Source organism: Thermobia domestica, chromosome 9 (genome assembly GCF_964235325.1).
Source record: "Thermobia domestica chromosome 9, izTheDome1.hap1.1, whole genome shotgun sequence".
Lineage (NCBI taxonomy): Eukaryota > Metazoa > Arthropoda > Insecta > Zygentoma > Lepismatidae > Thermobia > Thermobia domestica.
This window is the reverse complement of record NC_137462.1, coordinates 210,051,943-210,068,651: the sequence shown is the minus strand read 5'-3', so window position 1 is coordinate 210,068,651 and position 16,709 is coordinate 210,051,943. Positions and strand designations below refer to the sequence as shown.

The 16,709-nt window shown below is 30.9% G+C and overlaps 1 protein-coding gene across 1 annotated transcript in view; it reads left to right on the top strand.

Moving 5' to 3' along the window:
• The first annotated feature begins 6,013 nt into the window (after positions 1-6,013).
• Spred (Sprouty-related protein with EVH-1 domain) overlaps positions 6,014-16,709 on the top strand; it is a 300,286-nt gene continuing 289,590 nt past the window's right edge. Inside the window, exon 1 of the mRNA XM_081725821.1 lies at positions 6,014-6,054. Within this exon, the coding sequence (XP_081581947.1) occupies positions 6,014-6,054 (41 nt within the window). The remainder of the gene's footprint in view (positions 6,055-16,709) is intronic.

Here is a 16,709-nt window from a genome sequence, read left to right as displayed (position 1 = left end):
TAGGATGATGACTCTGTACGTTTGTATGTATGTTGTTATACATGTGTTAAATTCAGTAAATAAAATGAGCTGACAGATGAAGAACAAATAAATGGGACTCATTCAACTCAATGCTCTCTTCTATCATGTTATTTGGCCTAACGAAAGAAGAGGGTTCATATAATATGAAATAAAGTGCTACGTAAATATATATATTTATTTCTGTGTTTGAACCCTGAAAATTTTCTGTTTAACTATAGTAAAACTGAAGCAAATCAGATATATATTTAATCTGTGTATTCGTGAGCAAGATCATTTGTTTACCCAAAACATATCTGCTTTGATAAAATACATAATTCAGTATGATTTCTCAACATGCATGGTTGTATTTCAACCATCATAATTATTACACGCTCATCCTTTAAATCGTGTGTATGGAAGTTTGCCTTTTTGTATAAGTGGTTAAACATTGTTGTGAAAACTTAATTTGCTTTTCATTTGTTTATTAGCAAACTGAACGTTTCCAAGAAAACTAGCCCCTTAATTTTAGCAAACATTTAGTTCTAATTTACAAGTAAGAGTGAAATTGGTCTAATTTACTTTGTTTATTGAGTTTCTACAAACACTAAAATCTGCAAGAAAAAGTATTACCTCAGTGAACATAGAGAATCGCACTAGTGTTTGTTTTGAAATTTTAAATTCATTGATTTAAGTTTGAACAGTTAGGATTAGCGTATTTCCTTTCACTCTGTTATTTACGATAGTTCTTCACAATCGTAAATTGAGTTTATAAGATTTTAAAACACATTTTTCTGACCAGAACAAAATGAATTATTTAATAATTATACGATTTTTGTATAATTATTAAATAATTCATTTTGTTCTGGTCAGAAAAATGTGTTTTAAAATGTTATTGTGATTATCCAGAACCATGGAGTATATTTATTATGAGTTTATAAGATATAGGAGTTCGGAAAATCGATATATATTAAACTATTAGCAAATCTAAAATCAGATCATGGATGTAAACTACTACTCTATGAAATAGTCAAATTGGTAAAATAAATGCTATTATTCTTATAGTATAGTAATCCTTCACCTTCTTTTAAAAAGTTGAAAGTAACAGATCTGTCATAATTGCATATTCTCCTACTTATTTAAACACCTTGATGAACCAAATAGTAATTCCATTCATCATATAAGCTATGTACCTGCCTTTGTTTTTTACCTAATTTCTTTAATGAATAATGATCATTCAATCCATTCAAAACATCATATGCATGTATCGAATCGGAATTGTAATACTTTTTACAGATTTATCTTGCTTTATCTTTTATACCTTGCTTACGAATGTTCAAGACACAAACCTCAACTCTTTACTTTAAATTCAAAATGAAATGAAATGAAATTTTAGTTTAATGTTTCAGGACTACGCCTTTCAGACTAAAGTAGACAGATGATTAATGAAAGTGAATGATTGTAAAATTATTTTTTGCGTGAATCAAATCCGAGACCACGTGAACCAGAAAAACACACTCGCTACTAGACCAGCGGGGAGGGGTACTTCAAACTCGAAACTGAACCCGAACAATTATTAGAACAGTCATCTGTAGCAATGTTAGATCTATATAGCACAAGAGAACATAAATTTATGTTGAAACTAAGACAGAGACCGCGTAAAAGTGCCAGAAAAAGTAGTAGTGAAACGAGACATATCATTTTAAAACGCTTTTGAAGATTACCACTTTATACTCGCTATTTTTTATGTGAACGGAATGCCGTAAATTATAAGTTAAGAATCCTGTGAAATGTATTCGATACATTTTTCAACTAGCCACGAGAACATTTATGACCAAAATCTGGATTAGTACTAATGTATCTAGCCTTTGAGTTGATTTCGGTTACTAATAAGCAAACTTGCTATATTTATTAGTTTAGTGCTTGTGTTTACACATACATACGTCAATCAATATTAATAAAAATTGCAACCAAAGTTACGGAGTTACACCGGCTATTAATATTCATTTACATTTATCGAAATAATTTTTATGTATTGTTATTGACTCAAAACGGATTTAATCAACCAGAATGTTGTTAATACACTGCATAAACATTTTCTTCAACTGTTCTATAAAGAAGTAAAACGTATTAATTTCAAGAACCATTATAGTTACCTTAAGCCAACTATAATACCATTAGTGTTTGCACATGTATGTCACATTTTTCAATCCCTTTTAAAAGTACAATTGAATTCACTTCTAATGGTATAATTATTTCAGCATATTTTTACTTCTATAAGCTTTATATATATATATATATATATATATATATATATATATATATATATATATATATATATATATATATATATATATATATATATATATATATATAAAGTGAAAACAAGATACCAAGATAGAAAGTGATTTATAAATAAAACGTCATCAAGTAACAAATCAAACTAATTACTACAAGAGACTTCAGGATTTTATTTTTGACATTCCTTAGGAAAATGTGCCAATATAGAAATGAAAATACAATAATAAAAGTTTCAGATTGAATCATGCTAGAATAAGTGAATTAATAAGATAAGTTGTATAAACAATCACAAAATAATATTACCTAAATTAGAAATTCATGTCATAATGGTCCTGAAAGAAGTAATTAATATTTCTTAAAATATTGCGTAGGTTTAACAAAATAAAGGAGATTGAAAATTTTTCAGTATTGTAATTAAAACTGCATAAATTGTAAATGATTTTAAAATGTGAAGAAAAGATTTCAAGAATAAGAATACAAAAGTGATCATAGTGAAAAAGTTTAAATATAAATGAAAAAGATATGACAAGCATGAACTATAGGATTACACACCAAGCGTGAGAAATTTCCAGTGTATTTACGTTATATTGAAGATAAGATTCACGAACGATTGAGTTCCACAGTCTGAGATCGCGGCCTAATTTTTATGGTGATTTTTTAAGTTACTAAACATTGTTGCCGTAACTGATGCTTACTGACGATATAGCAAAACAAAAGCCAATTACAGAAACTATTCAGAGGTTAACAAATAGAAAGTCACAAATCTAAAATAATGAAAAGTAATGCAGAAAGTACTAAAGCAAGGAATAAACTGTTCTATTCAATCGAATATTTTAACTACAATATCTTAATGAAGATATTACTGCTAGTTAAATTAGGGTTAGCAATACCAATACTTAAATATTGTTAGATTTGCACATTTAGATGAATCATAACGGAAATTAGTAGAAAAATTAATTAAGGTTGATAACTATTAAGGATAAATTATTTCTATTTCGTTACAAAAGAAAATATAAATTTTCCAAAGTTCAACAAAATGATATATTATCCAATTGAACGATTCTGATATATACAGTGATGCTTATCTATACCTATTTTAAATAACTTATTAACCACATATGTTTGTGAAAGTAGAAAATATCATTCACATTAAGTTTCACACAGAAAAACAAATGGAAGTTTTATTCTACACTGATTTTCCCGTATATCCTACATACGTAAATAATGTTTCAAATATTTCCTTACGACTACATTGCTTTTGGTGCAAAGAAACTTGGGTTTGATTTCCAGTGGAGTGCATACGCTTCATATCCTACATAAGTTGAAATCTTACATAGCCTTGCTGCTGCAAGCTGTCAATAAGCTACAAATTTAAAAGAGACACAAATACGTAGAATGTTTCCCCTCTTGCTCTGAGCCCGAAACGTATGCAACCAAACTAACTCCTCTGCCGATGGCAGTTGCATAAGAAAATGGAACTAGTCAGAAATAAAGACCAGATCAATAGCTGAATAATAAAAGAAAACCGAAAAAAAATTATATAACATTCAGATTTATTCTTACATTACCTCATTTCCTGAAAAATGTTGATCTTTGCTGGCCTACTGCTCATTTGATATGAATGTTTATTTTTCTCATCTTTTCCATTTTTTAAGATAAATATTTTTTTATGTCTAAACTTGACGGAATTTATTTGAAATAGTGAAACCATGGAAAATTGAAAGAAATTCAGAATGACAAGTATTTTCACGTAGCTACCTATTACTTTGCTTATTTCGCAATGCTAAAACGATAATTATCAATTGTTTCGTAGTATTCTCTTTTTGCATAGCAGAGTAGTGGTATCTCATCCTAAATATTAGTATAGCTATTATTTCTAATCATATGGTATGACGTATGGTGTGAAATATCAGAATCAACCAGAAGTCCAAACATATCAGATAAATAATTATTACTGTATTTGAACAAGTATGAGACATAATATAAGTTATAAAGATCAAAATCATCGAGTAGACCAGTTTTATAGGCGACATAGAACTATTTGGTACTCATTCTAAAAGAACTGGAGAATAAATCGTCATAATTGCAGTAAGAAATATACGAAGGTAATAAAAAATATTCTTTTCATGTTCATGAATATGTAAATAGAAATAGAAATCATTAATTTAACTGTAGTTTTTGACATTAATTTATGCCCATTAAAAGCTTTATTAATACCCTTACAGGGCTAAAGAATACTTCACATTTCTTAACTTAAGATTTGCATATACATATTAGAAATTAACATTCGGAAATCAATTCCTTGATTTATGTTCCATTGTCATTCATTACAAAATTGAAATTTTTCAACTTTTTCCCTTTCAATATTTAATAATAATACAAGTGGAGTTCCTTTACATGGAGTTAGGGTGATCGCAAAATTGTTTTAAACTCGGTGACATGTTACCCGGAATTCTCATTGAACTAACCGTATAATTTCAGTCTACCTTTAAAGCCGAATGAATTATTACTACATCGATCAAATTATTATAACTTGAAGTGTTTGATTATTTCAGCAATAAATCACATATTAAATCAATATTACCGATATCAAATTTTGTTACTCAAACCATTTTGTTCATTGTTATAATATTTAAGCTTAACAGTGTATTTATTATCGACACAGTTTTTTAACAGGGTCTGACCTTCCCGCTGGTCTACTGGTTAGCATGTACGTTTCTGGTGTTCGACTCCCGGTTGGATACTCTTGAAATTTGAACGCAGTAAGTGATTCGAACTTCATCTTAAATTGTGGTCCGTGTCTCATATAGCCTCAGTGCTGAAAAGGGGACGCTAAAACTTCAACAAACCAAATCAACCAGTAGAGCCTGTGTTAAGCTACATTCATAGCGTCAAATATTTCCTAAACGATTATCTTTATTATTATGTAGTATTGAGTAATATTATTATGTATAATAATATTACTCAAAATAGAAAGTTTGAATTTTTAAAGGTACATAAATGTTAAAAATAAAAAAAAATGTGCAACAAATTGTATTTTTCGTGGCTGTATAATCTATATAAATAGAATATTCAAATAAATAACAAAACGATGTTACAAGTATAGCTTTCACATCCTGAAACAAGCGTAACAATGCAGATCCCGGTGATTTGCTGATGATATTGATCGCATAAACCGACTTCATTGAAGAAAACGTCAACCCTGTTTCCGCAACCCCTACTTTTCAACCCTTCGCTTTTCCTGGGGACTAAAAATAGCAATGACGTAAAACTAGGTCGCAGTGAATGAGCTGGAGATCACGGAAAACTGCTTATGCTTTTGCAGAAGACTTAAGGGTGAGGGATGAATGGTCGGGGGTTTATTCACACAGGCGCACTCTAGAAAAGAAAACATACATTGTTATTTTTATTTACATTTTTTTTTTACTAAAATGTAAAGATATATTTTAACCTCTAAAGATGTGACAAACAACCTGTCTTTTTTCCATCCCCTTTTATCCAACCCCAGAGAGCACACGCGTATGTACACAGGTTGTCCGGGGTAGCTGGGCAAAATTCAATCAATAAGATTCCTCCCTTAGGTTCTGTTGGTACGATTCGTCACGGCCAGTGTCAGACACGTGGCAAAACGGTCGCAAACAACATAAGCGAAAGAGTTTGATACTGGTTGCTGTGAGAATCGGTCGTCTCGACTGCGAACCCCCAGAATGCTGAAATGAGGATTTTGACAATGCATGATGAAGAAAAGACCGAGACGTAAGTACATTTTTATTTCTTAATATCTCACATAGTAAAGGGGAACTCAATGCCATTCACAAGATCTTCACTTCCGTTGCACCATTCATGCTTTCGCAGAATCATTCATTGGTTTGACTCTGGTTCTGTTAACGGACACACAAAGAACAACCTCGATTCTGAATGTAATTTGAGTGTAGTGCAACAGTGTTGCCGTTATTGTGGAACTAATCGATATGTGACGAAAGTGGAGTTTGATTTTTATGTCGAGAAGTTTATAAAACACACACATAAAATATTATGTGCTTTTCATGCTAAACCAGCATAGCCACTTTTAAAGCTAACTAACGGAGTATGGCTGTATAACAGTCAATTTGTAATGCGAAAAGAAAAGTTCTGCTTGACATATTTCATTTATGAATATCTACAAATATAAGTAAAGTTTTCCACTATTACTGGCCAGTAGAATATGAAGAAATGATATGCATGAATAAATCAATGTGTCTTTTAATGGAAAAAAGTGGTTAGGCACATATTACATGATATGTTTGATATTAATATATTTTATCAAAAATAATCACCATATTAGTGAACGTACTATGTGCAAAATAAATATATTTAAAACATTTCCTATTGATTAAGGAGAAATTTCAATAAGTGTATTTTTGCTTACAATAATAAAAGGTACAAAAAATATTTCTATCTTTCAGAGTTAGTTTGTTGTTAATTATGATTGATTACGTTGAAGCTATGTTTGACCTTTGCAATGAAATTCTATTGATAGTACCATTTTCAAAATCTTTGTTACTCGTTTCGTCGTCACACACACACACACACACACACACATATATATATATATATATATATATATATATATATATATATATATATATATATATATATATATATATATATATATATATATATATATATGATGGGGGTTGTATTGCAGTGTTTGATTCATTTTCTTATAGACTATTATTCCATGATATAATTACGGAACCGACATAAAAAAGTTGAGTCCTATGAGAAAAAGAATTTTTTTATACATAGTACAAGAGAACAGAATTCATTCAGCAAAATGTGATACAATTAGGAAGAGGAAGAAAGCTGTTAATATATAATTCATTCTATAGTTATTAATCAGAGTTTGTAATTAAGCTGAACCTGAACGTTCATTCGAATAACATAATAAATTCAAGTAACAAATTGAAACATAACTTCCGTTTCTGCATCGTCCTATTCAGTATAACTTTCGAGTGCAGTTGCAGAGGCTAGTTTCCGAGTTATCTCGGTTGCATCAATCCTGTCTACATGCAGTACCTTGACCCAGTTTCCAGCGCAACACCCACACTGCTCCAATAATGGATATTGCCTACTACATGAAGGGAGGAAGCACCTATCGTTTGACATTGACACATTTTCAGTTGAATAATGAAATAAAATACCAATATTGCTAGTTATTTTTCGACTGAATATGTTTCAGTGCAGAAATGTCGTGTTAGAATTGATTTTGAGAGCTGGATTGATTTCACTCTCCGTTCCTCTTCCGCATATCAAAATGCATTATTTCCTGGCTTTAGTTGAAACGGTTGACACCCGTGTTTGTAATACGCGGAGTCCTGAGTTCGAGCGTCGCTAGGGACACAAACTTCTACGTGTTCGCTCAGCATTATGAGGCAAAAATTGATTTAAGAAGAAGCAAAAGCGAAACTACAAAAACAGAAATAATGGCATTTGGAGTCAATGGCACGCTGATCATACAATACCCCAGTTGAAAGTACGCCATCTCACCGACGACCATGCTTTCAGTGAGATATAGAGGCAACGAGTTATTATTATTATTATTATTATTATTATTATTATTATTAATTTGTGAAACAATTCGTGATCAAACAAGTAAATGCAAGTCATAAGCAAAGATGTACGTATATCACCACCACAATATGATTTCCACTTTAACTTTGGATCAATGGAAGTATTCCAGTACACTCTTCAGTAACACACATGGAAACGATTAGAAAATCGGTTCCCATGTCCACATGCTATTGATAAAATAACATAATACAGGCCTACGTAATTTAATACATACATAACATGTGTAGGTGTGTGTGTGTGTGTGTGTATGAGTCTGTGTATGTGAAAGAGAGAGAGAGGGTGCGGTTGCCAACAAAATTTTATATAAATAAAATAAAAATAAACTATCCGTCCCGTTTACGCCCTTTATCGTAAAGGAGACACATGACTAATGATTATGACAAAATCGAAAGGATGCGGATCTTGGAGGAAATGGAAGAACCCCAAGAAAATTCACAGGCTCCTGCTTTTTACCATAAATTCACACAACCGGGTTGAACCAGGGAACCCTAGCACCAGAAGTGAACGCTCTACCACTGAGCAACGGTGCCCCTTTCCTATCAATACTTTATTACGCATGCCTGGATGTTATGTTATCAATAGCAAGTCGAGATTGGAAATAAATGAAGTGTGAGTATACTCAAAATCTGAAGGTAATTATTAGAGTTATTGGAAAGTAGTGTATTCAATTCACCTTGCCTAGGTGTCAAACAGGAGTTTTGTCACTTAATGACAGCAAACTCATGAACTCTAACAGTTATAAGTGTTTATAAGTGTATGTGAGAGTAGCTTTACTGAAACAAGAAAGTCGATATTTTGAGATATTTGTATGCAAAGTGAAAAGTTCGGTTGGCGGTTAAACTTTACTAGAAAAGAGTAATTGCTAAAATTCTATATTTAAAACATTTTATTTTCTGAATCCTTACTCGATGATGGTGTAACAGTGGCAGTTCCCCTTCAACTTTGCGGAGTTTGTTTCAGCGCATCTCCCTTACAAGAAGAAGAAAAAGAAAGAAGATAAATATCACGAACAATTCTTATGTAACGCCAAATACAGCGAATTATATATATATTGTAATAGCTATATTCAAATTGATAATTTGGGTAATATAATTTGATATATTTGTTTAAAAGTAAGAAGATATTCCTGAATCTTTGTAGTAAACTTCCATAAACGAGAACATGAGTTGAGTAGTTAATGAATATCGCGGAGTACAATCTTAGATGTCACAGCTGTTATTCAAAAGGTATAAATTTTTGGATTGAGTTAGATCAATAAGCATGTCGAAATGGTTTGAGATGCGTATATCTATTTAAATCTTCTCGAAAACAGCTTTTCGTTGTTCAATACTCTCCCCTTGCTCCCTGTGTTAGAGAACTGTATCTTCTTTACACGTAAGAAAATAAATTTTGAAGCTGAAATGAATTCGTAATTCAGAGTGGTTCGTGGTGGTTACATGTTTTATATGTACTTGAGTTAAACCTTATAAGCTGGAAAGTTTGCTTTTAACTATCAGAAAGATATGCCTTTGGAATAGCTTCTTAAAGTAATTATTTAATAAAATGAAAACATATTTTGTACTTTGTGCTAAAGGGCAGTATTCTAATTATGATTCATTGATATTTTAATATTTTTTAACCCATGTGATTATCCACTCTAAAAACTTCAGGAATAATTGTCATTAAAATTGCTTTCGCTTTGGATATGAATAAAATTAATGCTTAGTAATGCAAGGTTTCCTTTTATATAATTCAGTAATAATAGTTCTTTATAAAAATGGAATAAAGAATTTTGTCATAATTTCGCTAGCAGGTTTGTATTACCCTGTATATGGATGTTTAGAAATGTTTCAACTAGAATGTTAATTAACCTCATTTACGAATATCCTCAAATATATTTGTAAGGTTACGACACTGACAGAAACAACCGTTCTTGTACTTTCCTATAGATCCCAATATTAGCCTCCACCTTTCCTATCCATAATTCTGATACGCTCTCAATCTTCTTTGCTTATTTCACTGAACTTGTAGGATCAATATCTCCGCCAATGGGAATGTTTCATGAAATATAATAAAGCGAGTTACCCTTGTAGGTTCTATTAACACTCAAAAAAAAAATCCGTTTTCCGAATGAGATGCATCACTTCTATCCAAATTTTCAATCTAGCTTACTTACATCGCAACTGCCAAGACTCACTTGATGGTAATTATTAATCTTTTTCTCATTTGAGGCAATTGAAATATTAATTTTAATCAGAGAAGAATCATTTTATTGTTAATCGATCAATCTGCTCGTATATAGAAAAGTAAATTGGTTTTCGTTGCTAATATACTTATTTGAGCATTGCTAAAGTATTGCTCTGGCATTTCACACTTAATCAAAAATGAAGCGTAAAAACTACCTTCAACTTTTTTTCTTTTTTCTTTCTTTTCTTTTCTTTTTCTTCTTTTTTTTCTTTTTTTTTTTACAAAAATCTGTAGATACATCTATAGGAAGCAGCTTACATTAGTATGTGGTTAATTGTAACGCGTATTCCTTCATTGAGAATCCAAGAGAAGAAAATTGACCAACTTACTCTTGCTGTAAGGGATAAATTAGCAACGATAGGTAAATTGGAATCAGCCTCCTGGCAGATTACTTAGAAAATAATATAGAGAAATAAAATGATAATAGAGATGTACATATATAGAGAAACTTCAATGTCATGAAGATAGTTGAACATTGAACTGTTTGTTAGAGTAATAAGGAGTTATAGTTGTTGATACGAGTATTAGAAATGTGCCTGCGTAACTCTACTAACAGAATTATGAAATTTTAGTAACTTGTATCAAACTACTTATTATTAAATTCAAATGCATTCGGCAAGTATGCATATATAAACTGACTTACATATAAACTTCAAATTCTGTAGTTGTAAACGATCTGGTTTAGTACAAATTTTCCCGTATCTGATTGGCTACCACTGGAGGGGAGGAGCGATTCACATAGTCCAGGATCACTGGATACTGTAATATTACGTTTTAATAACACGTCTATTTCGATTAAGTATGTCTTTTATACTTGCTCTATTGCAATAAAAACACAATATAGCAATTTCTCAATTTAATAATGATTCGCTTTTATAGTCGTCACAGTATGCTTTTTTCTGTCGAAGTGTGGATTCTGATTGGATCACACATCACATTTTCGATGAAATGACATTTAGAGAAACGCTTGTCCTCGTTTTTCTCCTCTTTTGACGGTTTAGCCTACTTACGGTAATGATTGAACGACCATGTCCGAGTTTGCACGAATGTATCCGAACATTGGATCTGGCACCAGTATGGGAACCAAGTTTTCTTATTCGCTTTCATTCATGTAAAATTTGGCGCACTCATGAATGGGAAAAAAACACAATACTTCTTACCGAATGCGTTCAGAGTTCCTGGTTTAGTTTACAGAAAATACATTTCATAATTGTTAATATCAAGAGATTTTTCTCGAAATCACGAGAAATGTTTAGCATAGATAGGCTGTGCGATCGTGGCGAGACGGTTTGTGAATGGTAGAGTTTTCGCAGATGGCGTTGGTGTTGTCACGGGATGGACGGCGGGACGTAAGGGACGAACATCAGGATCAATAGGAAGACTTGCGTCATTCACTGCGTTCACCATTCATCGATTCAACGTAGCAACTTTGGGTGGTTGTTAATAGGGGTGTTAAAGGGATGAGGGGTGAATAGTTGGGTGGTTTTAAGATTGCTACCATAAAGGCCACCCCACTTTAGGGGATAGCATTCCATAAAAGACAAGGCGGGATTAGAAATAAGGGGAAAACCTTTACACCCGCTTTTCGTGAGGGTTTTTATCAATGAAAAACACAGTCGCGTCAGAGCTAACCTTTGCAATTTCCTTCAAAATGGCCTTTGTTCGTCACGATTTCTTCCTTTTCGTATTCACAGTGAAAAGGACGCACAGTCATTTATACATTTAATCCGCTTGAAGCGATTAATTACGTGCAAATAAAGAATTTGCCAATATCCACCTTTTTCTTTCTCTTATATGAAGCTTAAATGTATTCATTTTCAAATACTATCTAATCGTATCTGTCGAAATTCAAATTATTAGATAGAAGTAATTAAATATACTGTGGTTTGACAGTTAACATTCTTCTTGTAGAACTAGGGTTCAAACCTTCTGTTGTAACAAAATATCATTATGATGGTGTTACTGGAAAGTTTTAAATAGGTTATGTTCACAAAATTTGAGTTGAGGAAGAATTGAGAAAAATATGAACTAAAAATACTATTATTAATATTTTCAATGTATTTATATTTATCCAACTTACCTAGTACCCTTTTACTATGATTCGAAGCAAGTTTAATGAATTTAAGTTGAGGAAGAATTGAGAAAAATATGAACTAAAAATACTATTATTAATATTTTCAATGTATTTATATTTATAAAATTTACCTAGTACCCTTTTACTATGCTTCGAAGCAAGTTTAATGAATTTATACCATACACAACGCGTTCTCATACTTTCTTTGCTTCTTATTTTGTTTTAAGGATTAACTAACATTTTCACATGTTCATGCATATTTCATGCATACAGTTAAAACTTGAGACTCTAGAATACATCCCTTAAGTGTAATTTTATTCTTACTAACCATGATACAATACGGTAGAATTTATCGTGGTAGGACTGTAGCTTCCAGCTTCAGTTTACGCCTATCTTGAGCTTATTAGTTTAACCATAGAAGCTATTTTGTTGACACCTACATGTATTTGTATTCTTGCGCATAACGTAAGAAATATTTCTGAAAGAAAAGTCAGTTCCGATGAAGTTTCACAGCCCTAATGCTTTGTCTATAGAGGGTGTTTCAAAACAACACCGAGAACGTTTGGGAGGTGATCCCTGACACCAAAATAAAGCTAAAATTATACATCAACTTTGGCGCACAAATGCTTTCTTTTGGAGTTATAGGCTATCGTAAACATGAAAAAAAAAAAAGAATTTTAAGGACACAGCTCCAATACTATGGGACCTCTTGTAGTCAGGTCAAGACTTAATTTAGAAACTAGTATGTGCCCTATCCAAATATTCATGTTTCAGAATCCAGCCGTACTTCCGCAACAACGTTTATAGAGGTAGTTGGTGAGTACTTTCTAATTGTATGCCCGTAGCCAAACTGCTTCCATAAAAATTATTGCATGAGTACCTTAGGATTCTGAAACATGTATTTTTGGATAGCGCACATGTTAGTTCCAAAGTGAAATCTTGACCCGACTACGGTATGTCCCATAAGTTAAATGCTATCGACCTCTAAAGTTCGTTTTTTCAAGTTTTCGGCATCCTACAACTCCGATACGAAGCATTTGTACACCCAGGTTGGTCTATACTTTTTGTCTTATCTTGGTGTCAATAATCACCTCTCAAACGTTGTCAGTGTTGTTTTGAAACACCCTGTATATATTAATACTTTTGGAAGTATTTTTATATTGTTCATTTTTTCACCATATTTCTGAAGTATAATAAAGTATAGGCTAGGACAAATAAATATTATACCTGAAAGTTCTCTTTACTTGTGTTAAATTTGTAATACGTAAATTTGTAAAATCAACATTAATAGAATTTGAACACCCATCCTTACAATGTGATTGAGAACTAGTGTACACTTTGCTAGTGAAAGATCGGACTGGAAAAATCATAATCAAATTTCAAAATTCATGCTCCCATTAGATTAAATGTGTTGAGAGATTTTAAATGGATCATACAAGATATTTATATGTAGAAAAATCTTGAAGAGAGGTGATATATAAAAATATGCTTGACTCAAGACTTTTTGTTATGCAGAGCTTCAACAACGTGTGAAACGAAAAGACAGAAAACTTAAAATATAGGTAAACATTATATTTAATACAACATACTTGAAACATTGGCTACAACTTCCTAACATTCTAACATTACTATGTAAACATTGAATCGCAAATATGTATCCCAATCGAAGAGTACTATTCATTCCATATCAGTTTTTATTAGTTGCATCGTCTCTTTAACTGATATAGCCTGATTGGAATCTAAATTTTTACACATTTCTGACAGGTTGAACACTTTTTTAAAAAAAAATAAAGCACTTGATTGTTAAATTATAGTTTCTCCATGTTCTATATAACAGTTTATGACACTGGAACTATATGAATCTATAATAGTAAAGGAAACGTTATTTAGATTTATATTAAGCATTAGTAAAAAACAACTTTCGTTTTCATGCATGTTATTTATGAATAACTAATAAAGTAGACTAGGTTTAACTAATGCAATTCTGTACTTTGTTGCTTGTTGAACGATAAAACAAAATCGGCTTCTATTCTGAAGCGTGATGCTTTTTAAATTCTTTGCAGTCGTGAACTATTTTAAGAAAAATGGAGAAACAAATATTTAACTGGCTTTAACCGTTTTGGTGACGGACTACACTGCAGAATCCAAGTATAGCATGTTCAAGAAAGTTTCTACTAATTTAAATATACATATGTGTAATATACATCATTTGAAAATAATAAGAATATTCCAGTTCAATAAAATATATCCAAGTTTTAAATTTAATATTTTATAGAAAGTTAAGTCATTATTTTTAAAACAAATATTACTTTTACTTGAGTTTACGTTTCAAGTTACGATATACAACCAATATTACTCTTACAGTCAAACATAAAAAATAATTAAATCCTATTTTGAATAGTATTTTTTAATTAATTTACTAATTTCATCGTAATTTTATTAGGAATATCTGTCTTCTAGATATAGAAAACAGTAAAAAAGTTTTTCAAGATCTCATCTGATTTTCTGGAATAATTTTCGCATAATTATTTCATTTAGAGAGAAGAAAATATAGTTTAAACTAAATTATCCGTCTGATTAATCATGTGTTTATTTCTTTAAAACACTTAAAATCATTTTCTAATGAAACTATATTTTATTTAAACTTGATTTTTTTTTAAATTTTCGTTCTACTATTTCTTGTACAATATACATTTTAAAGAATATTAAATTGCTGCTGAAATTGTTTAGTCCATTTAAATTATTTTTACTTTACTTTGATTAAAAAATCACTCAATGTTTTCGGATGTTTATGGATTCAATGTTTTAAAATGTTTAATTTAATTTATGAAATGGAATAATGATAAACAATGTTTTGGGAGCAAAAAAAGGAATCAATGATTAGATAAAATTTAGAAAAGAGTACTTTCAACACACATTTTAGACATAATCACTCTGTGCCTTATAACGTATGTTATGTCGATAATTAGCTACTTGGAACTTAATGTTTCCATGGTAATCATAACCTTGAGTCATTCCACGTCAATTTACCTAGATGATTCTCTTTGACCATTTCTAAGTTTGATAATCTAACTTTTATAACATATAGGATCTGAATACAATTATGAGAAGTTAGGGTCCAACATAGTTGATGGAGATTGTAAAATCCTTTTCATATATAGTATTACTTTCTCGCAAAGAATATACGAAGAAGTCTCAAATATTGATCCTTTTTCTTTTTTCAAACAGGAAATTGTATTTTGTGTAGAACAGAGACACTGTTCAAGAACAATACTCTTGTAACAATTTGATTTAGAAAATTGTTCAATTTAATTATGGTTATAAGTTAATTTACTTATTGATATAAAACAATTATCTCTATCAAACCTTGAACTATCATATGGAAAACTCGTTCGGATGGCCAGTACACATTAAATGTTGCTTCAGCCAGATAAGAAACAGGATAAATAGGTGAATCCTCCCAATCGAAACTTTTTGTAAGAAAACAATATTTACCAACTTCAACAAAAGCACTAGAAGGTAGAAACTAATAAAAGCGGTAAAAAGCAGAAAAACAGAATATAATAAACAGCTCATACAGCTACAAATAATTCATTACCATTATCAATAAAAAATTTGAAGTCTATTCCAAGCCAAACATATTAATGCCTCGTAAAATTACTATTCAAAGTATAGTAATTTTATATTAGGCATTTATTCATTTGACTTGGCACAGAGTTCAAAATTTTTATAGATAGCGCTAGTGAATTTTTTCAGCTTTTAAGCGTTTATTATTATTATTATTATTATTATTATTATTATTATTATTATTATTATTATTATTATTATTATTATCTGCTTTTAACGTTTTTATTTAGCGTTTACGAAGTCGATTATATTAATTTTTAGTTTTAATTATTGCTTTTTAATTATCGTACCATCTCTTGATTCTTTGAAGTCGGTTATTTTTCACTTAAGTTTATTTTAATATTTCCAGTTTTTATTACCCGTAGCAGTTTAGTTAGATATATAATCTAAAGGCAAGACACTAACTGTATATAAACTAGGTCAGACTACAAAATATGTATGACTATACAGGGTCTTCCAAAAGTCCTGCAAAAAAGTAAAAAGCTGTAACTTTGTAACCATTTATTGTATTTGTACAAAACTTTTAGTGAACTTGTAAGAAAGTCTGAAATTTTGTTTTAAAAAAAATTTCAACGCCAAACCTTTAGTTGAGCACCATTTACGTCCGAATATTGCTGAAGTCATTTCTCGAATCCAAGAATAGCATTTCACAAAACTCTCTTCTTATGTCACAGTCTTCTTCCGTCAATTTCTGTACAAGTTTCAACTTGTAAGGCTTTGCCTTTATTTTCTTATCAACGATATTGTGTAGCGTTGTCATAGGCACTCGCAGCTCCAAGGATCTGCGTTTCAACGATTTCTTTGGAATTCGCAACACGCTTTCCTGCACGGACTGAATCACATCAACACTGGTTGTTGACCTTCCGCTACG